The sequence below is a fragment of the Mesoplodon densirostris genome, chromosome 17 (assembly GCF_025265405.1).
Source record: "Mesoplodon densirostris isolate mMesDen1 chromosome 17, mMesDen1 primary haplotype, whole genome shotgun sequence".
In the NCBI taxonomy this organism is placed as follows: domain Eukaryota; kingdom Metazoa; phylum Chordata; class Mammalia; order Artiodactyla; family Ziphiidae; genus Mesoplodon; species Mesoplodon densirostris.
Genome location: NC_082677.1, coordinates 65848012 through 65866914, shown reverse-complemented (window position 1 = coordinate 65866914; position 18903 = coordinate 65848012). Strand labels below are relative to the sequence as shown.

At 40.8% G+C, this 18903-nt stretch overlaps 1 protein-coding gene across 1 annotated transcript in view; it reads right to left on the bottom strand.

Annotated features, from left to right (window-relative positions):
- Positions 1–16055: 16055 nt before the first annotated feature.
- The window catches only part of IPO5 (importin 5), a 40433-nt gene continuing 37585 nt past the window's right edge, over positions 16056–18903 (bottom strand). Inside the window, exons 24-26 of the mRNA XM_060079709.1 lie at positions 18479–18707; positions 16773–16914; positions 16056–16202 (exon numbers count right to left, since the gene is read on the bottom strand). Of these exons, the coding sequence (XP_059935692.1) occupies positions 16116–16202; positions 16773–16914; positions 18479–18707 (458 nt within the window). The 3' untranslated portion in view covers positions 16056–16115. The remainder of the gene's footprint in view (positions 16203–16772; positions 16915–18478; positions 18708–18903) is intronic.

The window sequence follows — 18903 nt, the reverse complement described above, 5'->3', positions numbered from 1 at the left end:
TGGGGTTGAGAATTTGGGGGCAAAGCGCCTTCCTGATTTCTCTGGGATCATGGTCTCTGTTGGCTGCAGACCAGGCATCCATGAGGTGGTCTGCCCTTTCCCCTGATACTGAGCCCTTCAGTGACAACCTGGGTATGCAAATAATGTGAACCTCCAAGCAAACTTCGTCTGGGCTTGGATATATGACAAAATATTACTGAAGACATATGGAACACCAGGCTTTCTGGGGCATGCTGGTGAAATAGCATTAAACCCAATACACAAAGGCTGTGGGCATGTTTTTTTCTTTCTCATATTTTTCCGACATGAAAATGATTTCACTGTTTATGATAACAAACAAAATACATATGATACAGAAAATTCAAATACTACAAAAAAAATAAAGAAGGAAAAAAGTGGTTACTTTTCTTTAGCATCCTGGACACCCGTGAGGTAAGAACACATACTTCACAAGACTGTTGGGAAGGGCCAATGAGAGAACACAGGGTAGGTCCTCAAAAGCAGGGGTGGATTCACTCGACAGCAAATAGAGCTTAAGCTTCAGGTTTCCTTATTAGCATGAGCTTCTTCCGAGGCCCGTAGCGGTGTGTTCCCTTGCTCATCAGTTTTTGTAAAATTTGCAAAAGCAATGTATTTTTTGTATTCTTTTTTTTAAAAAGCTCCCCCCCACCCCGCCGAACTGTATAACTTCTAAGTGCCACAAAAATCTGGAACTTCCCCCTGCTAAAAAACTGTAGTTACTTTGGTAAACAGCAAAATCATATTTTCCATCCACTAGGAGAGGCCTGTGGAAACATCAGAGGCCACCGGGACTTTACAAGGCTCAGGCCGGGCACCAGCTCTCATTTTTATCTCGCGCTGGAGGATTCCAGACTTACCCAGGGCAGGGTCCGTCTTCATTAGGGAAGACCACTCAAGGAAGAGCATTCGTTCATTCGCAGAGCGGTCACAATGGCTGGCACCTTCCGGGACGAAGAACATTGTGTGAACATCCTTCTCTGGCGGATATGCTCCGTAAACGTAAGAGGAGTGTCCCTGCCCTCACCCTTGCCTGTAGACAACTGAAAATAGCTGCAGCTGTCGGCAAGCTGAATGAAGAAAACATGGGATTTCTTGCTTTTTACCACCGTGTAACAAACCTCTGAAACTAGCTCATTATTAAATCTTATATTGGAGGAAGCTGAGGAAAACGAATCCATTTCAAGGAAGAAAACCAATGTGACCTTGTTTTATTTGCTTCAAAAGGTGGTTTTGGTCAGCAAGGACCCACTTGAAGAGAGAGACTTCCTGCAAAGCTAATTGTCTGGGTACCGGCTGTCTCCTTGGCTCAGGCACAGCTGGAATGAGGCCTTGGTTTTGGGTTCAGTCCCCATGTGGACCAGTTAACTTTGCTCCTAACACAGTTACAAACTGCACTTCGACTTCAGCCATCCTAAAAATGCACGTCACTGATTCCAAGTGGGTCTGCGAGAGGCGGTGTGGGTATGTCCATCAGCACGGCTGGAAAAACAATTTAAAAGCACATGATTCATTGATCTTGGGTTTTCAGTCCTTTCTTTGCAGATGGAGAACAGAATTAGAGGACTTTGGAGGAACCAAGACAGGAGAATTAAACAAGGAAGTATAGTACATGTTGTAGATTGAATGGGAGTCTTCTTTCAGTTTTTGTTAGGACAGTAAGTGGCCACTAAAAAAATGTTAGAGTTATACCAGTAGGAATATTTCAGTAGGAAATAAATCTATTTCAGTAGGAATTTCTGGTGAAAAAAAGCAAAACGTAAAGGCATGAAGAGTATGATCCCATTTTATAAAACAAATAAAACCCCTTGTATATGTCTATGTATACGAGTGTAAATGTCTTGTACGTTGTAGAGAAACACAGGGTTAACATGGGTTAATGGTGGGCGGGGAGGGACAACAGATATGAGGATACAGGGAGGAGGAGCAAGGAGAGAAGGCAAGGGGGAAAAGAAGAGAAAGTCTGCACCAAACAAAGCAAAACACAAAAGACAGGACCTGTATATGTGTTTGTCTGCGGTCTCTAGAGAAACAGAATCAATAGGATTAATTACCTTATTAATAGCAGGAATTGGCTCATGGCATTATGGAAGTTGGGGCCACGATCTGCTGTCTGCAACCTGTAGACCTAGGAAAGATGCTGGTGTAATTCAGTCCAAGTCTGAAGGCCTGAGAACCGGGAGCACCAATGTCCAAGGGTGGGAGAAGATGGGCATCCCAGCTCAAGCAGAGCAAAGTCTCACTTTTCCTGCCTTTTTGTTCTGTTCAGGCCCTCAGTGGGCTGGATGATGCCACCTGCATTGGGGAGGGCCATCTTCTCTACTCAGTCCACCAATTCCAATGCTCGTCTCTTCCAGAGACACCCTCACAGACGCACCCAGAAATTGGTTTACCAGCTGTCTGAGCATTGCTTAGCCCAGTCAAGTTGACACGTAAAATTAACCATCACAGTATATGGTATGATGACATTTATGCATTTCAAGCTTTTTGGTGCAATGATATGCATGTGTGTATGAGAATTTTAAACATTTCATTCAGGTGATATTTACATAAGATTAAACATCTGAAAGTGAAAAATTCAGTGGCATTTAGCACATTCACAATATCGTGCAACCACACTTCAATCTGGCTCCCAAACATGTCCATCACCAGAAAATAAAACTACATGCACTCAGCCATTTCTATTCTTCCCCTCCTTCTCACCCCTGGCAACCCCCAATCTGCATTCTGTTACTATGGATTTACCTATTTTAGATATTTCATATAAATGAAATTATATGTGGATTTTTGTGTCTGGCTTCTTTCACTTAGCTTAATGTTTCTGAGGTTCATCCATGTTGTAGCATGTATCAATACTCCGTTCCTTTCCATGGCTGAATAATATTCCCTTGTATGGATATGGTTTATCCATTGGTCCACTGATGGACATTTGGGATGTTTCCAGCTTTTGGCTACTGTGAATAGCGTTGCTATGAACATGCGTGTACATGTATTTGTTTGAGTAGCTGCATTCAACTCTTTTGGGTATATACCTAGGAGTGGAATTTCTGGGTCATATGGTTATTCTTTTTTTTTTTTTTTTTTAAATGAGCCCGCCCATCCATTCCTTGGTGAGCCTTTGTTTTTAAAATTTATTTATTTATTTATTTATTTTTGGCTGTGTTGGGTCTTCGTTGCTGTGTGCGGGCTTTCTCTAGTTGTGGTGAGTAGGGACTACTCTGTTGCAGTGTGTGGGCTTCTCATTGCAGTGGCTTCTCTTGTTGTGGAGCACAGGCTCTAGGTGCGCAGGTTTCAGTAGTTGTGGCATGTGGGCTCAGTAGTTGTGGCTTGCAGGCTTCGCTGCTCCGCGGCATGTGGGATCTTCCTGGACTGGGGATCGAACCCATGTCCCCTGCATTGGCAGGCAGATTCTTGACCACTGCGCCACCAGGGAAGTCCCCCATATGGTTAGCCTGTTTGAATTTTTGAGAAATCATAAAATGATTTTCCTCAGTGGTTGAACTATTTTGCATTCCCATCAGCAATATATGAGGATCCCAATAGGATTTTTTAACTAAAAAAAAAAATTAAAAGGCACTAGAGAGACCATAAATTCTTAGAGCTCATTAAGGGCAGTATTCACAGGGAACACAGGCATATCCGTGGGATGAAAATTACCCTGGGCCTTGGGCCAGTTCCTTACTTTCATGGAGCCTCAGTTTCCTCATTAGGAAAAACTGATTACATGAAAAAACTCGAGAAAGCTTACTTGCTGGCACGCTATAGACAATCAACAATTATTAGTTGAATCTCAATACTCTTTACTGACAAGAGCGTTCACCGTAGTTGAAAAGATAGTGGAAACCATGATAGATGTATCGATGATGAAACGTTCAGAAACTGGAGAGTTTTGGAAACTCTCCCAAAAGGGAGAGTTTCCAAAACAAGGAAAAAGTATCTCTAAGAAGTGTAATTTCAAGAAGATTGGGGCACCCATGTTAGGGGCAATATGTCACATGATGGTAAAAAGCACAGCCCTTGAAAACAGACAGTCCTAGGTCCACAAACTAGCTTGCCCCCAAAGGAGTCAGAATTTCTTCCATTTCAAGTGACAGGAACCCAACCCAAACAGCCTATGAAAGAAAGGGGGATTTACTGGCTAGGGCAGAGCTTCTCAAGCAGTGTACCGTGCATGTGTTAACAGGCATGCTGGGATATTCCTCCCCTCAGCCCTGGGGAGGAGGGGTGCGGACAGCCAGGGCTAGCACCTGGATGGAAGGACAGGCAAGGCCGATCACTGCTTTCCTTGGCCAGTTGATGTCCTTCTTTTCCATTTGCACACCTGCTGTCTCTCGTGGCCATTGACCCCTGCTGGGTTCCTACCTTCACAGCCCATGGTTAGAGAAGGAGGCTCACTGCCCCAGGCCACAAAAAGAAAAACCTCAAGGGGATTCTGACTGACCTGGTTTAGGTCATATTCATGCTTCCCACCAATTCCCATGACCAGGAGTATTTCAACTGGTCCAGCTTAGGGGACCATAGTGGCGGGATCATTTAAGAAAACAGCAGCTCCCATATCTAGAGAGGGAGGAAGAATGGTTCCTCCAAGGAGATGGGCACACAGATTTTGACGAGATGCAATTTATTACATTTTTTGCCTACGGTTTGTGCTTTGGGTATCTTGTGTAAGAACTCTGCCTAGTGCTAGGTCCTAAAGACTTTTTCCTACGTTTTCCTCTATAAGTGTGATAGTTTTACATTTAAATTCATGATCCATTTTTGAATTAATTTTTGTATCCAGCATGAAGTTTAGGTCAAACTTCATTTTTTGCCTATGGATGTCCAATTTTCCAGCATCATTTGTTGAAAATTATCCTTTCTCCATTAAATTGACTTGTACCTTTCCCCCAAATTAATTGGACATAGTGCATTGATCTATTTCTGGGTTCCCTTTCCTGCACCATTGATCTATGTGTCTACTCCTCTTCCAGGACCACGCTGTGTTGGCTACTATAGTTCTATAGTATGTCTTAACATCAGGTAGAGTATTTCCTCCCACTTAATTCTTCCTTTTAAAAATTGTTTTAGCCACTCTAGTTCCTTTGCCATTCCATATAAATTTTAGAATCAGATTGTCTACAGCTACAAAGAAATTTTTTTTGCTGAGATTTTGATAGGAACTGTGTTGAATCTATAGATCAATTTGGGGGAAAATGGACATCTTTATGATATTGAGTCTTCCAATCCAAGAGTACAATGTATCTCTCCATTTATCCAGATCTTCTTTGATTTATTTACTCAACATGTGATTTTCAGCATACAGATCCTATCCTGTTTTGTGCTACAAAAGACCCTGAAAAGATAAGCTACCAACTGGGAAAAAATATTAGCAAATCACATATCTGACAAAGACCTTATATCTGTAATGAATAGTGAATTCTCAGATCGTGACAGAAAAAAACAAAACAAAACCCAGACTAGCAATCTAATTGTGAAATGGGCAAAAGATATGAATAGATATTTCACCAAACAGGAATCATGGATGGTAACTAAGCCCATGAAAAGATGTTCACCATCATTAACCACATATTTTAATACACACAAGCTTTGATTATACACAAAAATTAATACATCGAATGTTCATATTGCCTGCTTAGTGTGGGAGAACTAAATGTATTCATATTGACCACTAATGACAAAAGACATAATTTAACAAATTCAGTAGTCAAAATTATGTGTTTTTATCATATACAAAGGCTACTGTTTTCTCCATAGGCATATGCCAAATTTATAACAATGTAAAAAGTATTCACCATATCGTATACATACTCCTTTTCAGAAATGTGTTAAGTACACAGAGCTAGCTTAACCTGTATTTTAGGGAAACAGATATTATTTTTCATATTTTCTAACATTTATCCTCAATGAATTGCTTAATTCCACTGTTATTCATTTGATCAGAAAATGCTCATGGTTTCTCCAAATTCTTCTAGCTCATTTGCTTAACCATATTGTACCAGGCTGTAATTCTGAAGGGAATGCATAGAACCTGGGTTCTAAATACTGCTGTAAAAAAATAATGCTAGATATCAAACAGCAATTAATTCTCCATCATATATTTATTGAAGGTCAAATAATTGGTTGGCATTTATCAGGCACTGAATGTATAGAAAGTTTTTTTTTTTTTTTTGAAGTCCTCCACTGTGGAAAATTTTCAAAATAATAGCTCAGGACTTAAGCCTTACCAAGTGTGTGTTATTAATTAGATTATTTGTCCCAGTAATGGAGGAGGATCAGAAAAGATAATAGAAACTCCCTAATAATTAGTCCAGGAGAGAATCATTCCACTTGAGAATCATTTGCTGTCTTTTCTGCCCCAAGGGCTCTAATTCATAACTTGCATTTCTTGCCTATTTATGCTCTGAAAGTTGATCACGCAAGGATGAAAGCGTAATCCTGACCAGAGAAGGAAATGGCAGCCATATTATCCACCTGACTGAAGAGAAGGCCTCAGTGCTGAAGTGTTTCTAATGTAATTGCTATATTCTTTAGAATCAGCTTCCATATAGGTTAGTATTTTTTCTCCAAAATGATGAAACTCAAAAAGTCATTGTTCTCTAAACTCTTTAAAGCAATGACGTTCCTCTGCTCCCCCCTCAAGGTTCTCACATTTTTTCTCCAGGGAGACAAAATTTTAAATAACCCCAAATGCCACCCAAAATAGAATATAAAAACCATACATAGGCTGCTCACAGGGCAAACTATTGATAGTATCAATTACTGAAAAACAGTAATCTTATCTTCCACACACTTATTTCATGGGGTGACTGTTTACTTCCCATTTAGCAAAATTCAGGGATGATGTATCTTTAAAATGTTAAAAAATATATTTTGTGCACAAAAAAATATATTTTTAGGTAAAAGAGCAAAACCTTTTTTTGTTTTTGGCTGCGCTGCACGGCTTGAGGGATCATAGCTCCCTGACCAGGGACTGAACCCACACGTTCAGCAGTGAAAGCGCAGAGTCCTAACCACTGGACCGCCACGGAATTCCCAGCAAAACCTTTTTTTTTCCAGATGTTTTTAGCTTTTATGATACCTACAGTATAAATCTGTCGCAATAAATTCCATTTTGATTATTATTTTACTGTGTCCACCATCAGCCTATCGACTCAATTTCTGTTCTGAGATATAAGAATTTACTGGACATTGTAAAAGGTCAACTTTCAGGTATTGTTATTTGTAAACAGTACTGTGAACAGGCCCCCCTCTGGTTCCATAACATGTCTGTGGGAGGGATGGGGAGAGAGCTGACCTGGCACCCATCCTTTGCCAGAGCTTCTGCATGCCTGACCTCACTGAATTCTCACAGAGATCCAGCAGAGCAGGTATTTCCCCATCTCCCAGTGAGCAAACTGAGGTAGAGAGGTTATGATGCCAAGTACATTTTCCAAATCCACACAACTAATAAAGAGGATACGTGCAATTCAAATCCAGACTGATCTGACTGCAAAGTCCCCGCTTTTTCCTCATCAAAAAGTCGACAAATAACAAAAGTTGGTGTGGATGTGGAGAAAAGGGAACCCTTGGACACTGTTGCTGGAGATGTCAATCAGTGCAGCCGCTGTGGAAAATAGTACAGAGGGTCCTCGAAATACTAAAGATAGAACTACCATATAGCAATCCCATTCCTGGATTTACATCCAAAGAAAATGAAAACATTAATTTGAAAAGATAAGTACATCCAATGCTCATAGTAGCATTATTTACAATAGCCAAGATACAGAAGCAACCCATGCATTTATCAACAGACGAATGGATGAAGAAGACATAGTACACATATATATATAAACTAGAATATTATGCAGCCATAAAAAAGAATGAGATTCTGCCATTTACAACAATGTGGATGGACCTAGAGAGTATTATGCTTGGTGAAATAAGTCAGAGAAAGACCAAAACTGTATGTGGCTGTTTACAGGGTGGCTAGACAGACTTAGCAGGATTCTTGCTAAAATTGGACACTGTAGAGACAAACATGGCCGCCTGAAAAGTCGAGGCCGAGGGGAAGGAAGAGAGCTCAGAGAGCCGCAAAGGATGGAGAGAGAAAATGTCACAATATTTTAAAATATAGACAAAAGGTACATGGGAGTTTTTGGTCTTTTTTTTTTTTTACACTCTCCTATAAATTGGAAATTAGTTTAAAATAAAAAGTAACTCCCCACCCCCACTCCAAACCTGTCCAGTTCTGTTGTCTTAGTCTGGTTCATGCCTCCAAATGGCTCACTGGCTGAGCCACATGTTTCTTGCTGAGTTTTGTTCATCTGACCTGACAGGATAATGACGGCATTGTATTACTCCTAACCAAGTAGAACAAAACTTCTCGAACCTAATGTGACTGTGTTACAAACCTCAGCAGCTAAGGAAAAGTGTTTCCTGAACTTCACTCATGAATACCGTCTGCATACTTGCCACAAAGCAACTGTGCCTCTGTTTACATTATAATTTAAAAAGTCAACTCTGACTTTTTTATAGAAAAATAGCAGGAACCACAAAAATACATACATTAAAAAAGTTATTAAATTTAAAAAAATAAAATGACAGGATAATTAATTTATAAAAATGCGTATTTGAAAATATGCTCCCTAAAGAGAGTGGAACTTTGTGTGCTGATTTAATAATAAAAGGATATTTAGCCTGATGTCACTTAGTTTAAGATGAAATGGGGTTCTAAATCAATATAATGATCTAGTTTTAACATTTTGATGGTACCAAGAACTGTGCATATCAACTTATATATCCTCATTTATTGGAAAGGGCAAGAGATATTTAACCTCCATCTTTAATAGAGTTGGATATTCAGAATTAATTCCTAGCCAAAATGATGTTACTTTTATTCCAAAAAGGCATTTGAATATTTCTAACCCTGGAAGCATACATAAAAACATAATTTTTCCTTCTGAGAATATTTTAAAAAATCATTTTTAGACAATGTAGTTATGTTGGAATTTTATTATAAACTGCAAGGGCATAGACCTCGAGCTGGCCAATTTCAAGGATTTCTTTCACAGCAGAGGTATTTAAAGGCTAAATAAATAAATAAATAAAAATTAGGTTAATCACTATTGACTTATTGGGGAAAAAAGGGATAATCCAAATGTCCTGTTAAAGAATTCAGGTTGGGTTACCTAGGAAGGTGGGTAGTTTCTCAGAGTAGTTTTTAAAAAAATTTTAATAAATTTATTTATTTTTGACTGTGTTGGGTCTTCATTGCTGCCCCTGGGGTTTCTCTAGTTGTGGCAAGCGGGGTCTGCTTTTCATTATGGTGCGCAGGCTTCTCATTGTGGTGGCTTCTCTTGTTGTGGAGCACGGGCTCTAGGCGCGTGGGCTTCAGTAGTTGTGGCTCGCGGGCTCTAGAGCGCAGGCTCAGTAGTTGTGGCGCACGGGCTTAGTTGCTCCCCAGCATGTGGGATCTTCCCGGACCAGGGCTCAAACCCATGTCTCGTGCATTGGCAGGCAGATTCTTAACCACTGCACCACCAGGGAAGCCCCCAGAGTAGTTCTTAACCCGACTCATATCCATAGAAAAATACACCTGCATTTCATCAGGAATGCTAATTTCCTTCCAGACGGTTATGAATTGCATTAAGCAAAAATGTTCTGGTGGGACCAACTCTGCAAAATTCTCCTTGTGAGGCGAGCTAGGCAGAGGTGGCTGAGGAGCAAGTGTGGGAAGAGACTTTTCACTGAATGTGTTATAAACCTTGAATTTTGAACCAGGTACAGGTGGCCCTTTGTGTAAAGTTAAGTAATTAAAAAAAAATTGAAGACTCTCCAGAATTTGGGCTTCTCCTCAAAATACCCATAAATTTTGTCACATGTGAGAACTAAAGGGAGAGAACATCCCTTACTTACCCATTTGCTCCTAACACCTGATCTGAGAAAATATGTCAAGGTTTTTTTTCATAAATAATTACAGTATTTCCAGCAAAGAGTTCAGAAGCAGGAAGCTCAGATTATTAGTAGGTTCTCAATTTTGGTTGGTTTCTGGAATGTTTGCATGATTGGGGGCTGGTCCCCAGGGCCTGGGTGTAGCTGTTACAATAGCCACTACCTGAGTCCCCTGAGCACGCTGCACTCTGGTTACGTCATTCCATCCAATCCTCACCACCGCCCTCCACCACAGACAAACCAGAGGAAGCCTTTGGAGCATCCAAAAGAAACTATTTGGAAATAACGTAATCTATTCCAGATAGCTCAAAGGCCAAGATGGGACGTTTGCAATGAAACAGGTCCAGGTAAGAAGCGAATGCTCTCCTTATACCGTATAATAAAGCAGAAGCGGACATAAGGGGAAACAGGCCTTACCTGCAGGTGGAGGCTGCAGTTTTCAGGCAGGAAGCCTGTGGGTCCAGGGCTCCCTTATCAGGTGGGAAGGAAGTTGGGGCCAAAGGGAACGGTGGCCAGAGTCAGATGCTTGGGTAGAATCAGGCCTGTCTGGCCGTCCCCCCAGCTTTGCAGGCCTTCGGGAATGACTTCTAGGAGGTGGCCGCTGCACCGCAGTTGGGCAGGCTGTGTGGGCAGAGGGAGTCGCTGCAGGGTGAGTGGCATCTCTGAAGGCCAGGGAGGGGCCTCCCACTCACTGCCTCTGCTGACAGAGACCCCGAGGTTTCTACTTTGGAGGGGAGCAAGGAGCAATCCCTTTTGGGACACAGAAAAGTGAGTTAGCATCCTCAAATGCAACCTTCGTTCTGCCTTAAGATCCTTCGCTACTGCTCTTTTAAGAAACGTTGAGTTATTTCAATCCATTATGTCTCCAAATTTGTGTTGCTATTTTATCTTTACTTCCTTCTTGAAACAGCAGTTTCAAGAAGAGCTTCCGTCTTATGGCTTATTGATCATTTATAGTAGTGGTAACCTTTCCCCATGAGACCCAATTCACAAACACTAAAAACATTGATGGGCTATATTTTTCCTAAAAGAGAACCATCTTTTCTGGCCCTTTAGTAATGAACTTTCAGTGTGTTTTTTAATAAGATGATGCAATAGGGTCATAACCCTCTAAATTCTTTCACTAGTTCCTGGTCGTATGGGGGCTCCACTTCATTTCAATGGTGGTTTAAAACTACATAGTTTTCCCCCAAGGGGAGAGGGTTAGAGAAAATCTGGGAGAGTGTGAAATTGAGTGGAAAGCAGCAGCCACTAGCTGCCCTACAAGGAGGTAAAAAAAAGTGGGTAACTGCATTCAGGGATTGGGGCCAAGTTAATGTAAATGGGCTACAATTTAGCACATTCTCTCTTCACTGTCAACCCAATAATGACTTAGCAGCAGTACCCTCCCTGGCAGGAACCAGAGGTGGGCGTGGGGAGGGAGAGGGCTTGGAGCCCAGCCTTCCCGACTTTCTGCTCCTCTGGCACCTTCGCCCACCAAGGCAGCAGACGCTACACGCTGGTCCCAAATGCTTGCCTCTGCGCCATCCCTGTGACATGGCCCGTCGTGGTGGCAAGTCTGCAGAGATGACCTCCACTCAGGGTGGGCTTTTCAGTGACCAGGAGAGGCCAGATTTTGAGTGTCTGGTGCAATTTGCTAGAATGCCTAGACTGAGGCCACTGGATACACAACCTATCTGCACTAATGAATGTTATTTCCCTGATTTCTTCTATTACACACTCCACACCCTCTGCTTTCATTGCTCTGAAATTCTGATGTGTCCCTAGGTGAAGGCAGACCGCCCGTGCGTTTTGCTCAGCATCTGCCCTCAAGCCATCAGTTTTTGTTACACAGCTTAATTCAATAAAACTCTTGACCGGAGTATCTGTCTTGCCGGGTGTAAGTGCTGCACCCATTGTCCCTGGAGTATTTTATGACGTTGTTCATCAGTTGTAAACCAAACTTAATTCCATCTTTTCAAACGCGTGTACTCCTAATAGCAAACTGACACTGCCAAGCACTGATCTAGGGGCTTCACGGGTATCACCTCAAACCTCACAGCCACCCTGTGCGGGAGGTTACTGTTGACGGACTGCTTTACAAGTGAGAACAGAGGCACAGGGAGGCCGAGGGGCTTGCAAAGGGTCCGGACTGGTGAGCAGTGGGGCCGGGCTCCCTAGTGCTCCCCGCCCCGGATGGCCACCATGGGGCCCTCCCCTGCCAGTCACTGTGAGGACGGGTCCCTGGTGACCGAGTCTGGGGGACAGAGCCACCAGCGCTCACAGTGAGTCCGACGGAACTTCTTCCCTGGTCAGGGACAAACGGCTGCTTGTTTAGGTCGTGGTGCAGATGAGGTTATGGGTGCACTTAGGGGCCGGGCCATGTGCAGATGAGGATCTTCCACCACCAGTCCCTCGGTGCTGAGCAAGTAAAATTGCATTTCCATCAGCCAGATACACTCATGGTACAACTCCGCAGACTCGGCAAAGCTGCTGATACTTTTCACAACTTCCTAGGCTTCCTCTCAACACCGAGGCTCTTCAGAGAATTAGCAAAAAAAAAAAAACAACAACTTGATTTTGAAAAATTAAGAGAACGTAAGGGATGATAGCTAACACCATGCCTGACTTCTAAATTCATTTAAATCCTCTATAATGTGGGTACTATTATTATTCCCATTTTAAAGAGAAGGCAACTGAGGTACAGAGGTTAACCTGTCCAAAGTCTCAGAACGTGTACAGTGAGATTTGGGAACCCGAGCAAAGGTTTTAATCAGGTGCCAGCCTGTCTCTGTAGTCTCCTGGGACAAAGCCACACCCGTTTGTTGAGTATTGTCTAAAAAAGCAGCTAAGTAGTTGTGATGAAGATCCTAGGGGCTGCAAAGCCTAAAATACTTAGCATCCAGTCCTTTACAGAAGTTTGCTGACCCTGCTCTTAACCATTCAACATCACCTTCTTTCACGATGTACCTTAAGACCACAAGATTGCTGTCAGGTTGTAATTCAAAACTTACACTTTGTACCTATTTGTTACAAACCTCTAAGAGAAGCAGGGGAACTAATTTTTAATCTATAGCAAATGGCACCGGACTTGATTTCCATTACAATCTGAATGCTACTTAAGAGGGCAGACATGTATAAGAGACCAAGAACCATACAAGGAATCACTGACACACATTTCAGAATTATATTCTGCTACTCTAACTGGAATTTTAAAAAAAACATTTTTTTGTGGAGTTTTACCTAAGAACTTATCACACTGCTTTGGGGTTCATTTCTTAGAAATGAGTAACTGAGCTATAATTTATCTTCAAAGTGTTTGTGTTCATCCACTCAAATATACAACATACATAGAAAATATAATATGCCAAAGTATTGTCTAGCAAATGACGGTCAGGATTACAGATTGTGTGAGAAAAAAAAAAAGTGGGGGGAGAGAGTCAGTCCAGGATGGTTTTAGAGTTAACCGCCCACCTCCCCGTCACCTGGTCAGAAGTTCAAGTGTTGGAAGTAATAATCCAAGCCCACTCCTTGCAGGTAATTCACTTTCTTCTAAACCTTCATACTTCTGGGACTAAGAAAATGAAAGATGGTAGATTTTGGCTATCAATCCTTTGAGGCAGAGGGATAAGAGGTACAAAGTGATTTCCATGGAACAAGCTCAGAGCCAGACTGTTTGATGCAATACTCGTAGGCAGAATGCAGCAATACTAATTACTAAGTACATCATTTAGTTAGCTCTTTAGCTAGCTATTATGAGACCAGGTACGTGGAGAATGTTTATCTGCTTATGCATTTACTCACGGTTTTGTTAGTCAAACTACAGCTACAGAGTTACGATAAAGTTGCCTCTCATTACAGAAGTGTCAAACTAGCTTTAAGACAATTTTGCTTTTCTTTAGATTTAGCGTTAAAAAACTATTCCAAATGAGTTATGCTAAAAACTTCTGACACTTGTGCACATAACTTAACCCTCTATGTCACAAAATAACCAGAAAATTTAAGGGCCACCCAAGTTTTTTTCCTCCAGAAATAGCTCGGATTCATTAATATATAATTACTGGCTGACATGCAAGGTCACTAGGCCACTAAATTTGGTACAAAAGAAAAAAACATGAATTTTCATCCTGTATAGACAAAATGAGGTATTAAAAATGTCACCCCAGATAATTCCAAAGAATTGTTAGTTCGTGTTACAATCAGTTATGAGTTTCAGGATCATGTCACATCAAGTCTTTAAAACTGACCTTCCCTGATTAACTTGATTCAACTCCAATTACTTGTTTTCCTACTTCTATCCAGAAGGATGTAGTCAGTCTGCAATTGATTCTTTCAGGGACCTTAGACCCCTTTGATGGGTACATCTTCTGACTTTCCCCACTAACGTTTAAACTTGAAGCTGCGAGGTTCTTTGCCATATGCCTTAAGTGCTTAGGACAGTGTGCTCTGCAAACACGAGACTCTCCGAAAACCATGTACCCATCTTCTGACCATACTTCCATCTCAACTTAGGTGAGCACACCACATTTTTAACATTTTAAGTAGTGTAATAAATTAAAAAAAAGCAAACCTGAGTTGCTCCAGTGGTTTGGCATCAGTACACGAATGGCATTTCCAAACAGCATTCTATCTCAGGAAGTACCCTCAGGAAGAGGGGTTGAACTACCACATTTTTACTCTGACAGGAAGACAGGATATAAAGTAGGTTCAAATTTCCCCACACATGTTGAGAGTCACACAGGTACCCACTGAAAGCAATGATCTTACTAGAGAAGTCACTCAACATGGTGTTTGTCCTGCGAGATACCAAAGCTTCTGGGCCGGAAACAAAATATATGTGAGGGGAATCTGCCCCCAACCAAACCACCTTAATACAATTTATTCTACTTTCCATTCCATTTCAGATTTAGTTTTAATAAAGTAATGCAAATCATTTAAAGAAAAAACCTTTAATTTTAAATTCTGATCTAGGCATAAAATTCATTTTTGTATCACGGTTAAATTCAGTACAAACTATAAAAATGTTAACACTGGAGTTTCAACAGAAATCTAATAAGACCTCTTAGAAAAATTATTTAAAGAAACAACAGCAAGTCATTTACTGCTATGAGTTAATACATAAAGAAAAACACATTCACACATCTTACTGAATTTATCAGTAAATAATTTTAGCCATAATACTTATCATAAAATTAAAAGTTTAAAAGTTGCGTGTGGCTCCATAGCAATTACAATTTGCAATAAAAATACTAAGCCAAATATTTTTTTTTCTAACAGGAACAATGCTAGCTTTAAAACGACTGAAGTTTGCACACCAATTGTGAACAGAGTAGGTGTATCATAACTTAGCTTAAATTAAAGTGGAAGATGGTAAAAACTAGATGCTTTTAACTTTGAATTGCACGAGGAAAATATCAGGGGGAAACAAAATTCAGAGCCATCCTTATTACTTTAAAAAATACTAGATTATTCTTATATTAAAAACATTAAATGAATCAAAGCCAGACAGTACTAAAGTTTTACACAAACTTCTTTCGTATTTCAACGTTGTTTATTGAGGAGTGAATGAGACTACTGCCAGACATGCCAACGACACTTCACATTCAAGGGCTGGAAGCTGAAAAGCTTTCCAAACTGAGTCACTGCATAAGCCTTTTGGGGAAAAGAATCGAAAGTGACATAAAATAACATCTTCATGCTTGTTGTTTTTGTCTTCAGCTTTTTTTCAATTTTTGGATCTACTAGTTTGCTGGGTAAAAGGCTTCTTTCTACCGTACAGAGACTCACACTCCAATGAATAGAATTAACACTAGGTGTACAGCAACTTGTTTTAACACACATCTAACGCTGAGGAACTGATCTTAAAGCTGTTTTGTCTTAAATCTCCTTATATCTAGTGAGAAAACTTAATTTCCCTTTCACCTTCACATGGGTGGGTTATACCAATAGAAAAATACTCTTCAGTGCTACTGCAGGGCTCATGGGACTTCCTCAGTGGTGTGGGAGAAATCCACTTAAACACCATCCCGAAACCCAGGGCTTCTCTTCCTGCTGTTGTGGCTTTGCAGAAGAATGGCCCACACACAACTCTACCGTTCTCTTTTGCTCAAAAACAAAACAAAGAAACCTAAACAAAAGGGTAAACGTTTATTTGGAGTTAGTTTTCTGGTGGTGATAATTAAGGCCCTTCAGGCAGAGTTCAGGAGCTCCTGTATGGCTGCCTGCTGCTCGGGACTGAGCTGCGCTATGCATTCAGTCCACAGTCCTCCAGAAGTCTAGGGAAAGAACATCGTCACACATTTAGATTCGGCGAAAATGGTCACTGGGAAGTATTTCAATCATCAGCATTAGGTAGACTGAAATAATGCCAAAATACCTGAACATCATTGTGAAAGCAAGAAATCTTTTCATTCCTACAAAGTTTATTTCATTTACAGTAAGTTTTCTCATTTTTGCATTGATAAAGCTACACTTTAGGTGACATGTTCAAGTAATCTATACACATGAATTTAGGTAGGAAAAGTCATTGGTAGCTGACAGTTTTATTACTATTAAAATCTCATCTTTTTTTCTTCACAGATATGCAGAAAAACTTCTACATAATGAGTATGTGCTAGTCTCAGACTTAAGATACAAGTTTTAGTTTAAATAAATAATGAGAATATATGGGTAGACTATAATAAGTATAATCCATTTGAGGCTTGATGACAAGAGAATATAAACATGAAATTTCCTTAGCTAGTTGGATTTCTATTTCCTTCCTCTAATAGAGAAGAATATGAAAAAAAAGCCAAAACCAAGTAATTTTTTAGTTCTTCTTCCCCAGTTTAACCAAACCAGCTTACCTGTACTTGGCGAACTACATTAGCCAGACGTTTGGCACAGGGATCTTCATGTTTAATTGCCTCATGCATTTCTCCTTCTGCAATTATACTGAATATTTTGGGCAGATTGGTATTGTTAGGGCCAAGAACGATTGGGTGATTACTGAAAAAAGAAAGAGAAGAAAACCACTGTAAATGAAAATTATAATAGGAAATCACTGAAGCGCTCATACTTTTCTACACCTTTCCTCCAACACTGAATTTTGTTATTAGGTCTTTATACAATGATTATGCACTCACTAAAATCAACTGCCTTTTAAATTCAGTAGGAGGGGGCCTCCCTGGTGGCGCAGTGGTTGAGAGTCCGCCTGCCGATGCAGGGGATACGGGTTCGTGCCCCGGTCTGGGAGGATCCCATATGCCGCGGAGCGGCTGGGCCCGTGAGCCATGGCCGCTGGGCCTGCGCATCCGGAGCCTGTGCTCCGCAACGGGAGAGGCCACAACAGTGAGAGGCCCGCATACCGCAAAAAGAAAAAAAAAAAAAAATAATAAATTCAGTAGGAGGAAAACCAGCTAATTTTACTTATTAGCTTTTCAGTTTCTTCCCATGTAAATTTTATACATATATACATATATACATATATACATATATATATGTTAAAAAAAAACCAAGATATTACTAAGAACAGTTCCTTAACACAAATTTTATTTAGACACTGCAAAATGGTTTCTAAAATAAATCTGAAGTTCAAAAAGATAATACAGGCATTCTAAATGTAAGCCGGGAAATAAGCTGCAGTCAAGTTTAATGGAAAGAAACCTAACAGTGAATCTAAATAGAATTCCAGTCTTTTTCATTAAGAAAATTCCAGAGTAGTCACGTCCAAGGGAGATGATTAAAGAGCGTGATGGAGGACTGGTCACTGCAGAGGCAGGCACAGGTAAGGGGTCTCCAGGACGGCTACTATGTTCCTTAGTGATACTGTCCTCCCTGTGAAGTCTCCCAGTATTTGTATGAACGAGAACTTAGACAGGCATGAAGGAATATAGCCATTGGCCTGTTTCTACAAACTCCAGGAGATGAGTGGTTGTAGCCCTTGGATTTATTTATGAACTAAAAGGAATAATTAATAGTGCCAGAGCCCAGATCCAGTACCTAGGGGAACCTGGACTTAGAAAAACAGACCACCAATGAACACGCCTTTGACTTGATAGCTTCTATAACCTCTAAGGTGGTTGCAATTCTTAGCTATACTCACAGGCACAAAATAACACTATGAATGACAGAGGCCTGGGGCCAGATCCTGACTGCCCGTCTGGTATATTTCCCTTATACCACTGATTTTTTAATCCAAAGGAAAACACTAGTATTTCAGAGGGTCAAATAATAGTACTAACAATGTTCTTTGACCCCATTCTACTAATGAATGGTATGTCAATTATACCTCAGTAAAGCTAGTGAGTGAATGGATGAATGAATGAGTGGGGCGGGAGACAGAACAGAACCTTCCTTGAACATCACATTCTATAATGATCTGTTGAACTGAGTTCCATAAAGAATAACTCAAAATTAGATGTGCTTATACGGCACTCTTAACTGTGACACGGCTTCTTAACCTGATTTATAAAGGCAGCACTATTATAACCTATACACCTGGAAGCTGTGCACAGGAAGCACTGTGTTACGTGAAGGGAAGGAAATAAGGCCTACCTGTCCCGTTCCTCACCTTTCAATCAGGTCGCAAAGATAACTGAAAGTCTGAACAGCTTCTTCTTTATCCTCATGTAATGGAAGCCAAGACAGCCAATGTGGGAGGACTTCTTCAACGTTCACACAATCAGGCTTGAACTTCATAATTTTCCCTACTGCCGAGATGCAGTTCTCTGTAGCATTGATATTTTCTTTGGTCTTAGAATCAGCAGACTGAATAACTCTTACCAGTAGTGGGAGTGCTTCTAAAATAAGCATTTGAAAAAAAGTCATTTAAAGTCTCACATTTTCATGCAAATGCCCATAAATATTTCTTATCTCTGGTCCAGGTATGAATTATAGCGAGGCAATGTTCAAGTGCAAGAAATGTTTGTTTTTGTGACTACAGAACCAGGCACGGGGAAAGGGGGGTTGCCCTGGCGTGCTCAGGAGCACCTGCAC